The sequence below is a fragment of the Anabrus simplex genome, chromosome 6, assembly GCF_040414725.1.
Source record: "Anabrus simplex isolate iqAnaSimp1 chromosome 6, ASM4041472v1, whole genome shotgun sequence".
Lineage (NCBI taxonomy): Eukaryota > Metazoa > Arthropoda > Insecta > Orthoptera > Tettigoniidae > Anabrus > Anabrus simplex.
The window spans coordinates 180,201,284-180,225,007 of NC_090270.1; the positions used below are offsets into that span (position 1 = coordinate 180,201,284).

The 23,724-nt window shown below is 38.3% G+C and overlaps 1 protein-coding gene across 1 annotated transcript in view; it reads right to left on the reverse strand.

Moving 5' to 3' along the window:
• Positions 1–23,724, reverse strand: part of LOC136875925 (protein sneaky) — a 209,621-nt gene that overhangs the window by 37,681 nt on the left and 148,216 nt on the right. The window contains exons 10-12 of the mRNA XM_068228258.1: positions 19,630–19,763; positions 3,188–3,383; positions 1,305–1,431 (exon numbers count right to left, since the gene is read on the reverse strand). Coding sequence (XP_068084359.1) covers positions 1,305–1,431; positions 3,188–3,383; positions 19,630–19,763 — 457 coding nt within the window. The remainder of the gene's footprint in view (positions 1–1,304; positions 1,432–3,187; positions 3,384–19,629; positions 19,764–23,724) is intronic.

Sequence of the window (23,724 nt, forward strand, 5' to 3'; positions counted from 1 at the left end):
TTTGTTTCTATATTTGTCCCTGTTTTTATCTCCTTGCAAGATGTGTATTGTTTAATATAACGCCTTGTGTAATATAAATGTCTACATGCTAGCCTATTTCCCACATTTTGGCTGAAGATGACGCCAAACAGCGTCGAAACTAGTTCCAAATGTAAATATATGTTGTAATAAACTATAACAATTTTGTATTGAAAAGGTGGACTCTTTTAAGTTTCCTATCTTCCATTCTCAGTTCAATACAGACAAAAATGAAATTCTTAGATTTAAATTTGCTTGGATCGTCGATACTGTATGTCCGAGCTGGTGGATTCATTCATTAGAAGACTTTTCATGATTGGCTGATTGTCTGATCATTACAATCGAAACATTTCTGAGCAAGGTCAGGGTTTACAATTCTAGATGCGATCTGGAAAGGCGATTGGTGAGGTATGAATTGGTGATTAATGAGGTTGTGAAGTGTGTGTTTGGTCAGCGAGAGCTATTTTATTTAGCTCAAGTCTGCCGGTATACTGGTGAGGACCCCACTATCCGTCACCTGGGATGCCCACGTCGCAGTATCACCTCTCCACCTATTATGACACTGTAACAGGTTGGTGGTATCCTTCATTTATTATAACCAAAGAAGATTGTTCCTTCAGTGATACGGCGTTGACAGGCAAATCAACAATTAACCAATTTTATTTGCACCAATACTGTGATATTTTCTTGTAATGCATATTTTACTATGATCCATGATGGGACTACTAATAGGCAATGGCTTTTTACATCATCTTTTGCTCGACACAAGTGCAGTTTTGAAATCATTTTAAGTTCCACCTACTAGTTTATGACCATTTATGAAATGTCTAATCTTTAGATTTTTAAATGTGTACGCTAGTGTATTTTATGTGTTTGTATTTGTAGCCTTAATTCAGGAGGTTTAATCCCCCCTCCACTTTCATTTATGATGTCACTATGTCCAAATTCTAATTTTATGATTAATAGCTTAGGATGACCAGTATCTATGGTTGAAACTAGTACTGTTTCAGAGTAAACTATGTATTGATTAGATGGTTAATAAACTAAAGGTTTTGTAAAAAGTAATAATTATGTAATAGTTATGTATCATTTATTTCATAGGGTTTGTTGTGCAAGCATAAAACTATTTTTCTACTTATAGGCCTAAAAAAAAAGCAATCAAAACCACATATCATTTCTGGCAATCATGGATGCGGGAGTACAAATTCAAGTTTCAGTGCATAAAAGTGGCACATGATGTTCTGCGGGGTGACTACCACTGCTATAGATTAACCATTTAACTCTACCTGTCTGTGTGTACTCAATGCGTGCATGTCTGCGCACCAGATCCAGTGTCTCATATAGTAAGATATCCAGCATAATGAAGGCAGCTGGGGTGACCATTTCCAGGAGCAGACGTACTGTTTGAGCCCCCTATCAAGAATGAAGACAAGCCAAAATATAGTTCATTCTGGACTACACATATTCATTAGCTCTGTACCTTCTGGAGTGAAATAACTGAAATCTCAATTGACATTTAATAACATAATCATTCAGAATACAATGTATTAATTTGCTTAGACTGGTAGGACAAGCAAGATTCAAAATGTGAAGAATCACAATACTATTTCAGATAAGTTCATACACCACATTGTTTTCTGTGCCATTAGTTGTCAATAAATCTACAATTGACGTCACAGTCTGTATCAAGACAGTATTGTTGAAGCTAACATTCAGCTCACAAGGACCAATAAGCATATCTGCTATAAAGAACTTATCATGTCAAAATGCACCCTACATCTTCACCAAGCTCCTCAAAACTTCAGAGAAAATTTGTATGAAATGGACTGAATGCAAGTGAACATTACAAGGACATGAAAACAATTCCTCAGTGAATATAAATAATTGTTTTAATTTGTACCACTTCTGGCTGTGCATACAGGTATGTCTACTCACTTAGCACAAACCATCACTTGGTAGACAATCTTGCTATGCAAAAGGGTGCTCCATCCTTCCCCATATGCCACAAAGTAGCTAACAATAAATAATGATGATGGTTATTATGGTTTAAAGAGGTCACCAGCCCCATATAATAAATGACACAAAATCTTAAAATTTGATAATAGTTATAAGAATTTACGCCAATGGCCATAGCCGTGTTGAAACACCGGATCCCATGAGATCTCCAAAGTTAAGCAACATTGGGCGTGGTCAGGAGTTGGATGGGTTGCCACGCGCTGTTGGGGGGGGGGGTAAGGGAATGGAGGAGCAGAAAGGAACTGGCCACCCTACCGCACGAAAACTCTGGCTCAGGAACACCTTTGCGGAGGTTCGGACCTGCCTTCGGCCAGAATAACCCTTACCTACCTATAAGAATTTACTGTAAATTCCTCCTATTTGCAGGTTAACAAGAAATACAATAGCTGTGTACTGTATCTTGGAATATGTAAAATGTATTTGCTATGCCTTAATGAGCCCAAAATGAAATGAACAACTGTTCATCTGCAGTGGTGGTGGTAGTGATTATTGTTTTAAGGGAAAGTACAATTAGCCAAACATCCCATGTTGTTCTGTTTGCTGTAACAAAATATTGTGTAAAGATCTTTGCCTATTACATTGTCTTAATAGCACTACTGTCACTTGTTTGTCCATTTCAATTACCTATCTGGGACTGAATATACCCTTTTCAAGCCCTTCAATTAAATCATATTCAATGCAGAGCCAGAAATTGAACCCAGTTTAAAGGTACTTTGCTAACCCTAGATGTCAGCAGAAATGGTTGAAAACAGCCGTTGGTAAATAAGTCCCTGCTCTATTAAACATCTGCCCCTGAGATTTCTATATGATCATGGAAAATGTAGGCTACTGACTGTCTGTAATTTGAGTATTAATCACTAAATATTGGGCCTAGTAAAACTATCTAGAAGGTTTTACCTCCTTTTGCAATATTAACTTTAAATACTGTAATGCCCATTTTTAAGCAAGACTTCTGAGCATAATCTCTATATAAATACAGGACATCCAATATGTGGAAGGTTAATCATGTTTAGTTCTTCAAAAAATGTATGAACTTCCTCAGACAGACACACTGACTCAAAGGAGGAAATTGTAGGTTTTATAGATAGATAGATAGACAGACAGATAGATAGATAAATCAATAAAATTATATACCAAGTTTTTTAAAACGTACTAAGTGAATCCTTTCCTTGGGAGCAGGACACAAGGAGTATGGATCAACAATCTCCAGTCGCTCCAATTTTTTCAAGGGGAGTAGCGTCAATTCTTCTCGCTTGCGCCGCCTAGCATCAATCTTGCGAAAATATGGCGTCAGGTACATGTTATCGAACTCGATGTCAGTCAAGAACTTGTCATGGTATTCCTGGGCCCTAAATACACAGAGTTATGCATTCTTAAACTCAACACATGGCAGCATGGTTAAACTGAATTGGTAAGGAAATGTAGAACTGAAAGAAAGAAATACTGTAGTTGATAAAAGAAAGTCAGAAAAATGGACATAATGCTAGACTCAGCTGAGAATCTGTATTTGCTAACCATGTCACACAAGACATCAGATTCAGTGAACAATATATAATTCATAGGTTTATATATCAATCTAAAAGAGAATTTGATCATAATAACCAAGAAATGCAAAATATACTTCCGTTCCACGAGAGATGAGTCAAGAGTTTCTGTAATTCAGGGTACTATTCCCAGTTTTCGCATTACAACAAATTCCAGTCTATCCTTACTTGGATCAATGCTAACAGTTGAGGCTGTGGAGGCAATTGTAAAGTAAAAGCTGTGATAACCGAATTAATGACGCTGTATGATGGTCTACAAGTGATCAGTTCTCACATGACATGCTTCTTATTGAAAAATTGTGCCTTTATTCCAAAATTATATTACTTCCTGCAGACCAAACTTCTGTGGTTATTTCCTTTGTTCCTTGCTCAAGCTGATGTTTTGACAAGAAGTTGCCTCACGTTTATACTTAAGATACCATTTGAGGATAGTAATTAGATCCTGGCATGTTTGCTAATAAAACTTGGAGGCCTTGGAATTCATAGGTTAACTAATATTTCCATTCCCACTTTTCTTGCTTCCACCTATGGAGTATCTGATTTCATCAAGTTTCTGTTCTCTGATAATATTGTTAATGTCGAGGTATGCAAGATATGACTGGAACGCCATATCCAATAATTTGAACTCTTGAGCATCCCTGGATTCACAAAGAAGTTTGGATATGATAAACACCCCTCGGATTCTTAACTCCTTGATTCTATCATGTCCATCACAAATTGATCAAGCACAACATCTCACTCTTCAGGAAAAGGAAACAGGCTTGTGGCTTAAGGCTTTTCCATCAGCCAATGTGGTGGTGGTGGTGATTATTGTTTTAAGAGGAAGTACAACTAGGCAACCATCCTCTATATAACACTAATCAGAGGGAAAATACGGAAGGGGTCCAACACTTCGAAAAATGAAGATATCGGCCAAAAGTAGACAAGGGCCACGAAGGGCGTGAAAATGAAAGACTCCCTAGCCCTCGCAAACCTAATAGCGTCGGGGTCGGAAAAGAACAAGAGTTGACCAAGAGAGGTCGGATAGGATAGATGAAAGTGAGGAGCCTGGCACAAATAAGTGGAAGCAATGCCAGGACTCAGCTGAGGGCCCCATGGTCGCCAACCCACGCTCCAAAGTTCAAAGCCCCTGGGGCCCCTTTTAGTCGCCTCTTATGACAGGCAGAGGATACCGTGGGTGTTATTCTACCGCCCCCACCCACAGGGGGTCAGCCAATGTGGGCACAGTTATGGATAATATGTCATTTAAGATCACAGACGTCTTACGTCTTGGTTGCAAAATTTACCAGTCATGTAAGTGCATATGTGAAGCAGAAGTTAACATTTATGGCTGTTGCTTTAAGAGTGCTGGTCAATTTTCTCAACACAGTGTTCAATTAATGACATCATCAAAAGAGCTTTTACATCTATCGATGTCTCTTCTGTCCTGGAACAGAATGGCATTAGTCGTACAGACAGAAAACGCCCTGATAGTCTGACTTTATTCCCATAGAACAAAGGCAGATCTCTCTTGTGGGATGCCATGTGCATTGATACTTTATCATCATCTCATTTGCCTCACACTTGCAGAGCTGCTGGTTCTGTTACGGAATTCACCGTGCACAGTAAAAGGACGAAATACAGAGCAGTGATGGACAACTACATCTTTGTGGCACTCACAGTTGAAACGATGGAGACGTGGTGTCAAGAGGCTAAAAATCCTGTTTCAGGAATCGGCAAACAATTGTCTGGAATTACTGGAGGCTTTTCTTCAACAGAATATTTGAAGCAGCAGATAGGAATTGCTATCCAATGAGGAAATGCACTTGTTTCCAGATAATGCTCCAATGGACAAAGTTTTCTATCTTTCTGCTTAGACTTTCAAGGCTGGAGTGAAGCAGCAAAGTCAACATCAGATGACTTTATTCGAGTTAGCTCTGCAAGAGAATGTATTTTCTAAATAAATAAATAAATGTAAATTGTGAAGTTTATAACATCTCTCTATGGCAGCTAGAAATCAACCTGATTAGCTAAAATTTTTCTTGACTGTGAACATTTTGGATATAGAAAACATTCTTCAGAAATCCAGACAGTGAGTTCAAACCCACCATCTCCTGAAGGGAAGCTTAGAGCCAGCCACAGGACCCATATTGCATATGCAAATTGCTCAGCAACAAGAGATTCTTCCTTGTTATCAGTCAATTGTTCCACAGCAAAATATCCACTGAAATAATGTCCAGTGCCAAAAATGCCCAACATTATTAAATATCCAGTAGCAAAAATGTCCCTCATGAAATGCCGTAAAGCCGTAATATTGTATTTTGGGGAAAAATGGCCAAAGTTAATAAATACATTCATATCAAGTGTTCATTACATGTCAAAGTGAATTAATAATATTACAAAATTTTACAGAATTTAATTTAATTTTCTCATTTTCTACTGCATCAGGGCTAGCATGTATCTTCATATGGTAGGAAAGTGCTTGCAGATATTGCTTTATATTATTGTTATCCTAAAGAAACAATTTTTCTGTAGATTGACTGCTGAATAAACTGAAATAGCCTTTAATATTGCTACAAGGAAAACTACAACATGCAGTTTTTTAGTTCATCATCATCATCATCATCATCATCATCATCATTGACCAACTCCAGCTTCTCAGGTGTGGTATAAAAGCCCCTTCCATTTTGTTCTGTCCATGAACCATTCTTCGTTCACAATCCACTCCCAATCTTGACCTCTCTCCTCTACATCCTTCTTCACTATGTCTGTCCATTTTTCTCTAGGTCTGCCCACTGGTCTCTTTCCCCTGATTTCTCTTTCATACTCCTTTCTTGCAGACCTATTGGCACTCATTCTTTTCACATGACCAAACCACTTCAGTCTTGCCTTTTGGATCTTCTGGAGTAAGGAGTCTTCTAGTCCTACGTCTTCTCTGACTTTTTCATTCCTGATTTTATCCCTCCTGGTCTTCTGGATCATTGTGCGTAGGAACTTAATTGGCTAGTTCAAAATCCATCATTACTGACTTAAGTTCCAGTAAGATACCCTGCTGCATGGTATTACTGGAGCCTGCTTTACAAATCTGCCTTTCTTGACATCACCAGTAAAATTTGTTACTATTTCTGTTTATAGAATGATTACATATAAAATAATCACTCACCAAGTTTTGTTCTCTTTGAGAATTTATCACATGAAATTTGATTACCGTGAACACAAACCAAACATATAATAATGTTATATTGTTCACTTAACATACCTTTTAATTTGAGGTTTTTCTATAACTCTGTTTTCTAGTTGGTCTTTTTTGTACATTGGACCTTTCTGTTTATTGGACTTTTTGTATATTGTACTATTTTATATTTTGTATTTTTTGTACTATGGACAATTTTGTATACTGGACTATTTGTACATTGGACTTTATGACTTACGACCTTCATTTATTGGACATTAAAAGTAAATACCGTATTTTATCACATAATTCCCCCCTTTTTTTTCTCGAAAATTTTTCTTGAAAACACTAGAGAGGGAATTATGCAAGTGGTGCTTCTAGACATTCAGAAAGGAAGGGAAATGATGTATTAGGTCAAAGTTATATTTATGGTAATACCGGTATGTGAAAAAAGTGGTGCCTACTGGTATTTATTTTCAATTAACGCAAAACAATACCATGGCTTCATCAGGCTACAATGACGAGCAGCAATGCATTGTTTCATTGTTTCATTTCTCTCACTATTCTGTGGTCTCACTTTCGTTACTATCATCACTATTTTCAGGCTCAGATAACACATCATCTTCTTCATTTTCACTATTCCACAACATGTCGTCCTCAGAACCATCAATGGCATAAGAAATTCCAGTTGTTTTAAAACTCTTCTTAACAATATCGACACTCATTTTCTCCCATGCCCAGATTATCCACTCGCACATTGTTGGTATTGATGGCTTCCTTATCTTGCCTGCTGGAGTCAGCTGACGAGATCCCGCCGCCATCCATTCTTCTGAATACAGGCATCGAAGATGTTCTTTGAAAGGTTGAAGAATGGATGTTAAACCTCCAGGGATGATCATAGGATGGGACTTCATCAGTTTCACTTTCTCTTTCGCAGCTTCCACAAGGTGACCCCGGAAACTGTCTAGGACAAGAAGGGACTTATTTTGTAATAATGGCCCCTGGTCGTCTTCCCCAGACTTTCTCCAACCAATCCACCATCAAATCTGCTGTCATCCAGCCCTTTTCTTGAACTCGTAAGTGAATTCCATGTGGGGTAGTCTCCTTTGGTAATGTCTTCCTTTTAAAGATGGCATATGGTGGAAGTTTATTGCCGTCTGCTGTAATGCACAACATCACCGTGCATCTTAGACTCTCTGCTTCAGTCGTCTTCACAAGGACACTTTTTGAGCCAGTTGGAGCAACGGTGGTGTTATGCGGCATATCAAAAAACACTGGCGCCTGGTCAGCGTTACCAACCTGAGAGAGTAAATAGTCATATTGCTGTCCCACTTGTATTACGTAACGATGGAACTCGATTACCTTATCTGTGTAGTCTCGAGGTAAACGCTGGCACAAAGATGTTCTCCTCCGTAAACTGAGATTTTTCCGTCTCATAAAATGAATCACCCAACCAATGCTTGCTTTAAAATCCTTTCTGTCAATGTTGAGCATGGCAGCTATCTCACGAGCTTTGTTCTGAATCATTTCGTAAGAGACAACACAACCATCATTCCGAAGTTCATTGACATAAGCAATTACACCATTATCAATTTTGGGATATTTCCCTGTTTTAGGCCCATGGAAAGATTTGGAGCTTGCCTTTGCAGTCATGAGTTTATCTTTTTGTCTCCGCCAATACCGTATTGAATTAGGATCAACGGAGAAATGTCTTCCTGCAGCTTTCACTCAATTTGCATCGGCGTAAGGTAACACATTTAATTTAAATTTTGCCGTGTAGTTTGAATATTTCGACATTATGACGACTTGTAACAAACTGGCCTAGAAACACATCTGCAACTTCACTGTTCAAATTTACGGTATGTTGTGACAATTTTTATGTCAAGTACCGCTGTGTTCATTGTTGTCCATTATTTTGAAGGCCGCTCCAGTAAGAACAAACCAGGAGAGGGAATTATACGTGATATTAATAAAATCATTTTTAATGATGAAAAATCGTAGGGGAGGGAAATATGCAAGGGGGGAGCTTATGCTATAAAATACGGTATGTCACTTTCAACTTCACATTTATCCACTTCTAGCACATTCCAATTGGCTATCTTGTTGAAATTCAAATAAACATGAAGCAGGAAATAACTAAGAAAGAAAAGAAAAATTGAATGATGCACATAGGGTGCCCTTACAAGAGCACACTGACTCCTCAAAGCACAGCGGAACTGCCTTTTTTTTTATGGGTAACAATGATAACAGTGCTCCATACAAGCTCAGGAAGGGCAGTCAAACAATTAAATGACTAGACCTCATATGTTGATAAATTTGACCCTAATAGGTGTTGTTTATTCCTGTATTGACATGCAAAAACTCATTAAAAACTATTTAAAATAGTATTCTGGTTAAATCTGCCTAGTCAATACATTTCCTGTTAATGAACCTTATTTATTCATCGTACACTGTTTTGAGAAGTACCATATCGTATATAGGCTATTATTACGATGGGATCGCCATTCTTAGAGGCATTTTATACCTACTGCCCGGTGTAACTTTAGGCCGTTTCTCAGGAGTACAGACACATTTTGCAACTGCTTCACAAAAGTACAGACAAGAGAAAGTTCTTCCATTTTATCTGCTCCCACTTCCACCATCTAAACCCCTGACCATGTTCTCTTTTCTGGTGAATTTATGTGTCAGTTCCTATATAAAGGCTTCACCTGGCCTCCAAAGAGAGGGCTCCTCCCCCTATAGCCATTGGTTCCTCCTTTGGGTGTCAAGTTTGGTAATGGTTACTTGACCCTTGGCCAGACAGTCACAGTCACTGTTTACTGTCACATCCAGTAGCAGGATGATCCTGACCTGACAATGATTCTTTTTTGTTTCTAATGGTTATGGATGAAATTATAAAGGAGACAAAGGAAGCATATGGGAATAAGTAGATGAAGTTATTAGTATTTGCAGATGATATTATGGTCTGGGGAAGAAACATCAAAGAAGTACAAGAACTACTTGGTGCACTGAACAAGAAAATTGGAAATTGAAAAGAAAATCAGCACAGAGAAAAGCAAGACCATGGTGATATCAAGAGGAGAAATACTAGGGAAAGGCATTGTGAAAATTGGTGGTCAAAGCCTTTAAACAGTTACTAGTTTCAAATACCTAATGCAGAATACAAGGCTGGACATGGAAATCAGCAGGAGGTTGCGACAGGGTAATGCATTCTACCAAAGTATAAGAAATCTTGTCTGGAATAAAAAAGTACCAAGGAAGTGTAAAGAGATAATGTACAAAATGTATTATGCACCCATTTTGACCTATCCAGCTGAGACCTGGACAATGACAAATAGGGAGGGGAGTAGAATTCAAGCCAGTGAAGTGAAATACCATACCTAAGAAGTGTGATAGGAAAAACAAAGAAAGACAGACTAAGAAACAAAGATGTGAGAAAGGATGTCGGAATGGAAAACATAAATTAGAGAATTAAACTAAGATGGTTTGGGCATGTGAAGAGAATGGAGGAGGAAAGAATACCAAAACAGATGATGGAGGTGAAGTTTGAGGGAAACAGAGTGAGAGGGAGACCTAAAACAAGGTGGATATATTCAGTAAAGAGGAGTGCAAGAAGAAGAGTCCTGAACTGGAACAAAATGATGGAAGAGGAATGGTGGAAGGAGAGAGGAAGGTCGAAAAGTGCAATAAATGCTCCAACTTGGCAGGAGCTGGATAAGGGAGAAGGAGGAGGATGTGAAATGTTTCAAGAACAATAAATATTCTCATTTCTAACTAGATTTTGGAAGATATTATTTTCAATGAAGAAGAGAATTATAATTCTCGAAACATGAATGATGTGAAATAAATATTATGTTTACAGTATATTTAATATGGACAAGGTGGATTCAAATTCCTTGATTCACTGTAAGTAGTCAATACAGGCCATGAATATGTTCAAGTTTATAACTTCTGATTTACAATACCTTGCTACATGAAAAAAAAATTAAATGTTGTATGGCTTTTAGTGCCGGGATATCCCAGGACGGGTTCAGCTCGCCAGGTGCAGGTCTTTCTATTTGACTCCCGTAGGCGACCTGCGCGTCATGATGAGGATGAAATGATGATGAAGACAACACATACACCCAGCCCCGTGCTATTGGAATTAACCAATTAAGGTTAAAATCCCCGACCCGGCTGGGAATCGAACCCGGGACCCTCTGAACCGAAGGCCAGTACGCTGACCGTTCAGCCAACGAGTCGGACACCTTGCTACATCAACAACTGACTGTCGGGACTTACAACTCGCTCACTGAACTGATCGCATACAAAATACTGTACACTGTAATTTATGAATGACCCACCGTGAAGTGTCAGTATAACAAAAGCAACACATTTAACTTCTTCTCTCAAACAGTAAATCAAGACTGATCTGCCTCAGCAGTATCAACAACATGACTCCATAACTCTCCTTCAACTACTTACTCAACTCTCTCAATACTCTGCACGTATGAATTTGTATATACTGGCTATGATTCTACATAATTCAGCTTTCTTACAACACAGTATTACTACAAGATACTTGGAAGATTCTACAATAGCTTAAAGAAATTCTCGGTAAGTTCATATTCTAGAATCATCTTGAAACAAGTTTGTTGCTATAGCAAATAACTTAAAGATATCTAGAAACATTTAGAATACAATACTATACAACATGTCCTTGGTACAAGAAGATTACAGAGCTCAGGTACATTAAAACACACACAACTGGGAGTTTCCCTGAGCAACTTGGAAAACATAGATGGTTATTTATAAGTGATAAATGTGATGTAACCTTCACCTAACTTCCCTTCAGTTGGTAAATATATAACCAGAAGTTTTCTGAATGATTTTGAATACATCAAGGTTTTACAAGTGGAGAACATAGCCTATTCTATAATAGGTGAGCTATATACAACATAATTAAACCTAAATGCATATCCTAACCTATAATACATGAAGAATTATTTTCAGTTATACAAATAACCTAACTTGCATCACTGCATAAATAAACTGCTGACTATCAAGATTGCAACAGTAAAAGAGAGACCAAAATCAAAACTTCCTTCAGCTTACCTCAAGTTATCTCTAGGGCTGGAGCCACGCAGTGTTGTTTTGGTTTTGGCCATTGTTTTAAGACCAGACGATCTTTCTAACACTACACGATTTTTAAAGAAAAAAATCTAAAGCCAGGTTCAAACCAGAATTTGGACCTCAGCCAAGACAGGTAAGCCACTGAGCTAATCATGCTCCCAGAGAGACCAAAACTATTCAAGCCATATCTATTATACAGTAGTCTAATGATAGAAGGGTAAAATGATCACCGGTACACTTAAAATTCAGTTTGACATGCTAAATATCCGGATATCATATTGCCAGTATGATTGGCAACAGTAACTACTACACGGCATGGCATAGAAAGGAAAAGACATGGCTGTATGTCTTTATTCACATCACATTATGCTGGGCTCAGTGGCTCTGATGGTAGAATACAGTGGTACTGGCTTTCTAAGCCCAACCTTGGAGGCTCTGTGTGGTGGTATTTAAACCTGGGACATAAAACCAATAGCATTATAATATTTGATCACTGCAATACATGGCCAAAGTTCATCTTCTGCTGTTGAAATTGGTCTATGTGTGCTAATCATGGTATAAAGCATACGTCAAGGAAGCATGGGAACATAGCAGCCATCCAAGAATTGTCAGCATTATGTGCCACATGTGGTCATATAATGTCCTTATGGCCTCAAGCAGACATGAAAAAAGGGCCAACAAAAAAAGCTCCAGTATGTAAGAGATGTATTCAGAGCTGAATATTTTCTGGTGATAGGCCTATGCTCCAGGACCCATACCATTAAACTTTTTCAGTGTTCAGAATAAATTGCTTAACAGGTACATTGTACAGCAACAGAAATTTAGATAACACTGACATGGTCATCTACATCTGGATTAATTACGGTATAGAGTTGTATGTTGGTAATCCTTTTAGGTATCATAGCAGCCAATCTCACAGCCTTCTTGAATCAGCTGAGAATAGTGACATGTACAATATTATTGAAATCATAGTACATATCAATGCTCTAAGCACCAAATCAAAGATGTACAGTACAGCCTACAGCCACATGCAATCACATATTTCAATATATTTTGAGACGTCACTAAATAAATCCTTCTTTGGTGTGATGTCATTTCCTCACTTTCACATTTGATCCTTAAGAGGTTAGGCTGAAGACTGTCACCAACTTGATATTCATCAAAGTATGATCTCCTTCACAATTGTTCAATCTAAATGTGTACCAGTATGTCAAGTTGTGGTATCTGAAAGGAAGACAGCTGGTTATAGATAGCAAAAGTAGGGAGGAGAAGCATGGGATGCTGTGATGCTCTGATGCTGATTTGGAAGTTGCTTTAAACAATGTACTCTCGTGCTCTTAGTTCTAGATATGATATATATTATTATTTGTTTCGCAGTCCAGGTACAACTTATAATCTCATTCTGAAACATTTTACATTCACATTCTTCCTTACGGTTATGGTTTCTTAATGTTAGCAACAGATCCTGCAGAAAGTACGTACCAGTTACATTTTTTCCTAGAAAATCAGTACTGGATGTATCAATGGTTGGTCAACATATGAGATACACTTTTTCCACTATGTGTAATAATGAAATTAGGATTCCATGAGATAGTAACCCGTGAGATAACACCAGGTGCTGGGCCAGTATGACAAATTCTGCTGGAATTGCCCTTTCTGTTGTTACTGAATATCCTAAAGCCAGACATTGATAAAACCATACTGGCCATAAGAAAAGATTATATCATGCAATCTCCATACACAACATTCTAGCAGTTCGGACACATATAGTGAATAGCAAAGGAAAAATTCTAAAAGGTGCTAAAAGATTTCCAATAGAGGAGATAACATTGAACCATACATGCAAAGAATAACAAACCCAAATTTTTGACCAAGTATTTTGTAATATGGCTGTATGATTCATCAAAGCTTTTCAAATCAGATGCCTGTCCTCTTTTTTCTTTTATGATGTCACTGGGCCATTGGAATCCTTCAAGTCGGTAAGTTTATCCATCCTTGGCCTAAAAATCCTATTTTTGGATCAATGTGATTCCATTTCATCCAAAATTAGTATGAATGTCTTGGATGGATAATCCACAGTCTCAGTGTGCTACAATTCTCCTGTGATCAGTCTGAAATCTTCTGGTTTGGCTGCTGTATTCTTCAATAATGTTTGTGTACACAAACTTCCACTATGTAATATTCTGTACTCTCCTCTTCATTTACCACTACACAGAGGTACATTTGGTATCTGGGTTGCACACTGCCATTGTCCTCCAATGATACATTCTGCACACTGGGTCAATCGGTTGTGTCCTTCAAGATAATCGGGGCCGAAATTAACTACTGCAATGACTCTGGGCTCAAAAAAATTTCCACCCCCACCACTTCCTTAAACATGATAAGACAAATTTGCAATTACTATTATTTTTATATAATGAATAAGGTAATACTGTAGGAGGCCTCCAAGGTAAAATATCAAAGATTAATACCAGACTTTACAGACTTTGGAGCCATGGGCGCCCATATGAGAGTTTCTAGAGGGGGGCCCAAACCTGGGTGTACGTAGTAATTTTAATATTTTGGAAGATAAATGGCGATTTCTATTCTGCGGTAGAATAACCCACAGTATCCCCTGCCTGTTGGTGGGGGGCGGTACTACAGCTTTTACGTAATATTGACTTTTAAGTCATTTTCTTGAAAGGAAAACACGTGACTACACTAGATTTTTGCCTTTCCCTGAGAGCTAGAGGGGGACCGCGGCCCCACCTTGCCCCTGGGTATGGGCACCCTTGTATTGGAGCAACTTAGAAATATACACCCACACCGAAAATATATCAAGCATAATCCAGAAATGAAGGATAACGTTTTACACTCATCACTTCAGATTGCCAGCTGAAACAATCTGTAAATGTTTGTTATCATACTTCAGAAGTCTCAAAATGATTCCTCCTTGGTTGGTGGAGATCGATAAGGATCTTTTAAAGTATGGAATCACAGAAACACCCATTCAACTCCGAGCACCACTAACACACAAACAGACAGGTTCATCAAGAAGAAATTTCAATTCAACTGAAGCATGTCCATTCTGATGCATGGAAGAAAGTACATTCCAAAAGGATGAAAACCTGATGGGCCCACAAGAATGCAAACAGTTGAGATCTCATGGTCCTTAGTGGCCTTAACGATGAATAATAATCATTCCAAATTAAAGAGCAGAAGACTGTCAACTCTGCACAATTCACTGGCCTGGCTTTTAAATATTACCATGTAATCACAATGAGAGTGGAAATTCTCACCTTCTGTTAACCGCTGATTTTCGTGTTTCCAATCATTGAAGCCAGTTGTTGCAAATTGGAATGTTCCCCCAGAAAGTTTACAAGAAGCAGGAATAAACCAGATATTCACGTTTCATAACATCTTCATTTAAAAACTGTCTTTCAAACAGCACTTTTGTCAGAAACCACTAATTGACTGGATTCATCTGCACAGAATTATAGAAAATGTCCTGATTCTGTTTCACTTCAATTTTAGCATACCGGTAGTAGTCTCTAGTAACATTAATCAAAAGCCAAAAATAAGGGTAATCATTTGGTTTAAAACTACCTTCTCTTGGTACAAGTTTGTCTTCATGATTTTCACGTACAGTTCCAACAGCAAACCAATGGAAATGGAACTAAAAATGGGCATACACTCATCAAATTTTTCCGTCAGTTTTATTTTCGTGATTGCATGAGAAGTTGTTTGAGTTATACAGTGGAACCTTGAGTATCTGTTCCCGGAAACTACATTTTCCTGGAGTATGCATTCAAACTGTGTGGTCCTGCAAACACTGTAATTATAAATTAAGTTGTAAAAATCCCGCATTATCCGTTCCTCGAAGAAACAATTTCTCGGATCAGTCCCATCAATGTTAAATCCTCGATCAAGAGTTTTTCAATAAGACGTGTCTCACGATAGGACGGCTATGGCATACTTATGAAGCTTGGCGTTAACACCCCATCATTGCAATAATTAGAGCAAGTATTGTACTGGAATAGCGAACGGCGGTGAACTTGCATAAGGGACCATCTTAGGATCGCATTCAGGTTGTATTGTTGAGAGAATCTCGGAAATCATCAAGCAGAGAGTGGCCACAACAATAAAATTGCAAGAAGACACAGCGCATTTCGACAGCTCTACTGGAAGACGGAATGAGTTTCGTCAGTAATGTCAGCACTTATGAAATGTCCACATTATGTCCAGGCTTAGATATTTATATTTTTACTTTTTTCAACTGTATTGCCGAACAGGTTTTTGGCACTTTCCTCAGAGCACTGTATAGTAACTGGGCTTTCAGGCAGGAATCAAAACTGCTCCTTCTTAACACAAATCTAGTACCGTATTCTAATATTATCATATACGATTATGTTATGGAGACCAGAAGAGACGTTGCACCTTCCATACAAAAAGCCATGGAAGGTCTTGGGATTGCCTATTAGTTTTGATTCTAATATAAGAATGGGATTTTTAGTTTTCGTGTAAAAATGTCAAAAACCGCAGTCGTTTTATTTGCGCACATTACATTTAAATGGCAACAAATATGTAGGTGGATGGTCCACCTAGTCAATACTAAATATTAATTATTTATATTTTTTACATAAGTCTAGTACATGTTTCGGGAATCTATATACATTCCCTTCATCAGCTAGTCAAATTAAAATTAAAATTCCTGTACACAAAAGGACCTAATAAAATGGGGGCCACTATTGTCAAGATTATTAATAGACATTTAAATGGTTTGTATCATTTCCAACTCGTACAGTCATATGCAAAGAGGAGCAAGCGCGCTTTCCAGCTGAGCTTTCCAGGTCACGAATAACGGTAATTTCTGAAGTTTTGATTATATTTTTTTCTCTTTCCAATTTGATTGGATTAGTGACGGGCAGAATTGAATATAATGCATTCAAGAACTTTTGAGAATCAATACTTACATTCGAAACTACGGTATGTTCTCAAGTTCAGCATAACCTTTAAAAATCGATGTAGGCCTAATTTGCTAGTGGCTTTACATCGCACCAACACAGATAGGTCTTATGGTGATGATCGGATAGTATGGGCTAGTAGTTGGAAGGAAGCAGCTGTGGCCTTAATTCAGGTACAGCCCCACATTTGCCTGGTGTAAAAATGGGAAACCACGGAAAACCATCTTCAGGGCTGCCAACAGTGGGATTTGAACCCACTATCTCCCGGATGCAAGCTCACAGCTGCGCGCCCCTAACCACATGACCAACTCTCCCGGTATAGGCCTAATTTACATGATACAAGATTTTCACAAACTGACTATGAACGGTATAGCGGAGACCAAATTACAATGGAAGATTAAGAAAGGAAGGGATTTCACCATCATGTTGGGCGCTTTTGTATCTAATGTGCTTTATTTTATTAGATGAGAGAATAAAAAACTACTTGTGGTCGATTGTTGTTTGGCTTGGCATTATTAGATTTTTCGAAGAGTTTGGCTAATCAAGGTTGCTGAACTGAAAAATGTTTTCACGGGAAACTGACGAAGTTTCCCCTGTAAAATTGAATATAAAGACTTGAGATTTTGAACTCACATAGGCCTACCAGTGATTAATGTTTGATGCCAGTTTTGCGGTCTAACTTACCTGCTCTCATCCCGAGGGCCCGGGTTCAATTCCCAGCAAGGTTAGGCATTTTTACCTGGATATAAGAGCTGGTTCCAGGTCCACTCAGCCTATGTAATTACCTTTAATTGAGAAGCCATCTAATGGTGAGATGGTGACCCCGATCTAGAGAGCTTGAAATAACAGCCGAGAGGATTCGTCACACTGACCATGCGTCACCTCGTAATCTGCAGGCTTTCTGGCTGAGCAGTGGTCACTTGACAGGCAAAGGCCCACTGGGGCTGTAGTTTGGTTTGGTTTAGGAGTGTTTGTAAGATTATAATTATACATACCTGTATTTCATTTTTGTGATGTTTAGCCAAATTGTTGATGGTTTTCATCATTCCTGGATTTTCCGTTTTTCCATGTAGTCCGTTTTATTTTCATGGTCCCTCCAAAAACAGAGAACCAAAGGTCCACTGTAGTTTGTGTACCCTGCGTAGGTTTACAAACAACCCCACAGGGGAACGAATGAAGGGAAAAGCGCACGGGCCTGGGCCTGTTTCAAGCTAACATTCCTTGTAGCAAATAACCACATTTATTTTCAATACAAATCCCCTTAGTGGGTTTTCCTTTTAGCATGTTAACACGTACAATATAGTTTAAATCTCAAGACAGCCTCAGGCTGTGAACTAAGTACATTCATACTGGGCATTGAGCCAGAACATTAAAAACAAAATTCAACCATTCAAACTGCCCTCCGTTCAAAAGCACTCAGTGCATACAATAGCAAAGAATCTATTATCCTTAACCAATGACATTGGAGGTGGCAGCTAATTTTCAAGGTGCCTGCCCGTATACAATAACATTAAAAGGCACTGGGTTACACTCACGTCGTAGGACTGAATATTTCGGAATCCCAATAGTGAGATCCTCTCTTTGTTCTACCCCAAGCTAGTACATCAGTTTTATCTTGTAGAAGAGCTTACCTCCACACCATGGACAAGACAGGGTTCGAAACCCAAACGGACTACCCGCCGCAACTCAAGGCTATCAAGTACATCTGCTGCTGCTGGCTATCAGGCAAGTCAAGTTCCTCACCTCCGTCCGTAGCTCGACAAGCGAGCGGCGGACCGGAGAGAGGGGAGGAAGGCCAGCCCAATTGGCTGGAAGAGCAGGGAGGCATGTTGCCATAGTAGCGCGGCGGCAGGACGAAGGGATAAAATCAACGTCAAAAGAAGGTGCTAGTTAGTGACATTTATAAATCATAACCCGTAAAAGGCCGTACACAGCTGCTAATAATAATAATAATAATAATAATAATAACTAAAGGGAATTGCCTACAACACATGGCACAGTTTGTATTCTATGAAAAACAAGTCTAATTTTGGTGTTTGAGAGAACAATTCACTTTCCCCCCTCTTGTTTTCTTCTGCTAATCTGTGATAATTTGTGCCAGTTACCATAATCGTTTTCAGCCATCCATACTGTGTATGTAACATGAAAAGTGCTTAATAAATCTCTCAAAAAACGAATAAAAATGGCTTTCACAGACTTCTCTGGAACTCTTGGTGTTATGGGTTGTCACTAGGTGGCATTGACTCACTGCCCGCTTAATTAAGTTGCAGCCCGAAGTCATCTTGATACCCGTATGTAGAACCGAGAAGGCTGTGTTTTAAAATTGTGGTGGTATTTATAATATTGTTACCGACACCTTTCCGGCTCCATGGTTGAACGGTTAGTGAGTTGGCCTTCAGTCATAGGGGTCCTGGGTTCGATTCCCAGCAGGGTCGGGAATTTTAACCATAATTGGTTATTTCCCCTGGCATGGGGACTGGGTGTATGTGCGTCCTCATCATCATTTCATCCTCATCAAGATGCACAGGTTGCCTGCGGGTATCAAATCAAAAGACCTGCACGAGGCCTCTCCGGAGGCCACACACCATTATTATTATTACCGACAGCTTTCACGTAAACGGAATGAAAATTCCATTATTCATGTCAGGAGCTATCACTTTTGAATACCATGAAAGTGCACACATTCTATAAACTTATCTTCAAACTATTAGAACTCTTCATTTTTGCTGCCCCATATGGGCCATGCCTAAATATAGTTCTGATGATAATGCAATTGTAATGGCCAGCAGTAGATTACAGAATCTACAGTGTTGCATAGAATAAATAATTTGAATATGATACCAACTCAAGGATGATTTTGATGAAAATGAAAGATAGTGCTCTCTTGATCACCATTAGGAACATGTCAACCAATGTTTTCTTGGCCTGGAAGTCATGGGCTATGGCCTCCGCTGTATCAGCTGCCTCACGGATGTCAAGCTGAAACAACAACACAGTGAGCTGCAGATGTGATTAAATATTTAGAAATATACGGTATATTAAATTTATACAGTACATATTTCCTAGTCCATGACTAGAAAGGTGTTTTGTATACGCCCAATTATAAATGTTGAGATGGAAACCAGCGGGAAGAGTTAGAGTATATTGGACTACGGTGTTTTAAACAAAAAGGTCTTATAATTCTGTTTTTCCTCTGAAAACAACATTCATCACCAGCACTGTTGGAAACAAAATTTTACAGTGATGTAAAGAATTTGTTTAAAAAGGAGTATTTAGAATCACACTTTCATTATGTGTAAAATATTCTACAAGAAGAATAAACAGTTGTATTTATGATACGTAGATCTAGACACAGTCTATTAGAGTAGGTACTAAAGAAAACTATACTAACATACTGAACATGGACGTTGTTTATTAGTAGCCATTTTGTACATAATACATATTGATAATTTCATAAAGAAAAATTATGTTCAGTCCTCAGCCCTAAGGCTGGTTGGATCCTCAACAGCTTCACCATCAACAATCATAGGTGGCCTAGGCATCACTGAAGAGGCATACTAGGGAAATGAAGAGTGGAGTAGTTTCCCGTTGTTTTACTCACCGAGCCAGAAGTTTCTATTACATATCAGTCTGCCTAGCCCACTGAACCAACCCTATGGGCAACATTTTCATGCCATTCATAACAGGGACTGGCTGCATAAAGAATGGCATTACTAGCATTGCTCATACCTCAGTCACCACTTTTATATTGTCAAAGGCAAAGATAAGACTGAGACAAATCAATGGAAGTAACAAAATCACTCTAGCCTATACCAGAAGACACAGTGCACTGTAAACACTAGATCCAGCCAGCAAAGGCAAAAAGAAAAATGATTGAAGGTTTAAAGAAATTTACCTTTAAATATCAAATTTACTACCCATCGAAAGGGGCACTGCCACTTTTATAGAAAAGAAAAATAAATATACATTCAATTATACATATAGTTCTCAATGATCTAACTCATCTCTGGTTTTGGAAGTATACAAAATGTGTTGATAGGATGCTAAATCACACTCAGATGAGACCATCATCACTGGAATACACTGCTTTAACAACTCCTCTTCTCCAATGCAACAGTGATAAGTTGTCATTTGATTTTAAAAAAAGGTCTCCAGGGTAGATTTTAGGATGCTCATCAGATCACTTATCATCGTTGAAGGGTATGAAAGTATACGGTACCTTATACTATTTCTATCAAAACTGTTGTCATCTTTAGTGAGTGTTGCCATTTGGTAAGTCTATTGGCAGGATGGTAGGTGAGGTTGTGGCTAGGTAAAGCAGTGATTGGTTCATTAATTAGAAAATGAGATGGAGTAGGATAGAAAGAATATGAGAGATCATCATTAGTTTTTGAAAATGGGTGAGAATTCAGACAGGCTTCTATACGGGAAGAAAGTGTTTTTGACTTTTCAAGTGTGAGTGTTGTGTTGCCCTTCATTCTTCAAAATTGATTGAGTGACAACCACTGATTCCCAAGAACCACCAAACTGAGGTGCAACTGGCAGAATGAAGTGCCATGTGATGCCTTTCAGTGAGATAGTTTCAGTGATTTCAATCAATCAATCAATCAATCAATCAATCAATCAATCAATCAATCAATCAATCAATCAATCAATCAATCAATCAATCAATCAACCAATCACCACAGATCTGCCTTTAGGGCAGTTGCACATGTGACAGATACCAAGTCTCCTTGAAAACTGTTTCACCATCATCTTGACTAAACTAAAACATATTATATATATCTCTTGGAAAATATATTTGCACCAAAATATGATCAACATTTTTATTTCCATATTCAAAAAGTCACTAAAAGCCTGATGCAGGTAGTCAAAGAACTCCTGTAGCTAAATAACCTATAAGTGAACATTTTGCTGTATGAAAGAAATGAAATACATAAAATTCAGACAATTATTCATATTGAACTTCCATAATGATAGAGTGTTATAACTGTGGTACTGTAGGCAAATTTTCATTTTTAAAATTAGGTTCAAGTTAGTATAAATCAGTGTTTACTCTGCACTGTAAAATTAAGATTTTGTCAGCCATGTGATATTGTTTCTTAAGCGACAATATGGACATTTCCACATTGTAAATTTCCAGGTTTTATGACAGGACTTGCATTCTGTATTACGTCTGCTGATTTTCAGTGCTACTGTTTTTGATGGGTTCAGTTTCATTCCATAATCATCAAACTTCTTAAACCATTCAGATTATTTTGCACTCCCTCCTCTGTTTCATGCCATATTGCCACATTGTGTTCAAACACCAGAGCCTGAAGATCTTTATTACTTTCCCTTTCAGTTCCATGTCATATCCATTGGAGCAAATTCATCACAATGGAAATTACTTGATGAATCGAATTATTGCAATTGACAAAACATTTTGAATTCATTTTATACATAATGAAACAATTACAGTAGTTCTATTTACATGTCATTCAACCGTCCCTTTCATTAGCTCCTTTACCTAGCCCCAGTTTGGTATTAGAAATGAGAAGTACATCCAGTGACCTTCAAACAAACACAGTAGATTTCTTTTACTGCAGCTTTCTTGAAAGATATAACACAACTGGCATGACTTATGAAAGGATTGCAGATAGATGGGCTACACATATCGGTAGGCTTGGTAGGGCCGTCTTATGTGACCAACAAGGTCAGCGTTACGCCGAGTGTAGTTAGTGAAGGTCAAACAAGGTGGAATCATGAAAAATCTGTCCTACAGGGATAGATGCATACATGTTCAATGCAACCATGTTGAGTGCAATCTGGCAGCCTTGTTGAGCGGCATAGCAAACACCAAGTGTGATGGTTTGGGGCATCATTGAGTGCAACTAGCGATCTCACCTCCTATGTAATGAGGGCAATCTGAACAGCAACCAATACATCAAGGAGGTTTTGGAGCCCCAGGTACTCCCCCTCCTTGAGGCACCTCCACATGCCACATTTCAGCAGGACAATCCCTGGCCATATGTGACAAGGAATGTGCAATCCTTCTTCGAAGAATGACTGGTACTATTGCTTCCCTGGCCTGTACATTCACCTAACATGTCATCTACTGAACATGTCTGGGATATGGTTGATCGGGAACTTGTTCATCATGGTCTTCCAGTAACCAGTTTCAATGATTTGTGGACTTGGATATAAGCTGTGTGGAGGGAGATTCCCCAGGAACAAATCCAGAACCTCTTTGATTCCATGCCACGATGTTTAGAGGCTCTGACTGCAATGTGTGGAGGTTACACAAAATACTGAATACTCACACTCAAAAGTCATGTACAGATCTGTAAACTTAATCATTTTTGTATTGTCATGTACCTAATATGTGATATAAAGTTCATTTCAATCATGTGTTTACTTCTTGGTGTTGAAATTTACATAAACATACTGTATATACTGTATGTATGTATGCAGAGCTAGGAAATAATTGAGTAAAAGTAATCAAATTTAAGTAATCAAATTACTTGTAATGATTACATTATTAGTATATAATTGTTACTTTTTACTAAATGTAATTTTTATTTGTAATTTACTTCTTGAAATTTGCTCTTGTAAATCAGATGCAAACGTATCAGGATCAATCTTGGTTGGTTGGTTCCTCAAAAAATTCACCTGGAAGTGTGATAGTTTTCCCATATACCATCTGTGCAACTGAGTGGCTTGATGTTTCTCGAAGTGTAGTCCGCAATCCTAGTAAGACAGTAGGTAGGATTTCTGTCCATTTAGTGGTATTATGAGCCTTGTTAGCTGACTTCAGAGTTCTATGCAGTCTCTCAACTTTGCCATTACACTGGGGATGATATGGTGTAGTATGCTGAAGTTTTATCACACAAATTATAGCCAAGTTTTGAAACAATTGAGATCTGAACTATGCTCCTCGATCAGCGATTACACGTAACGG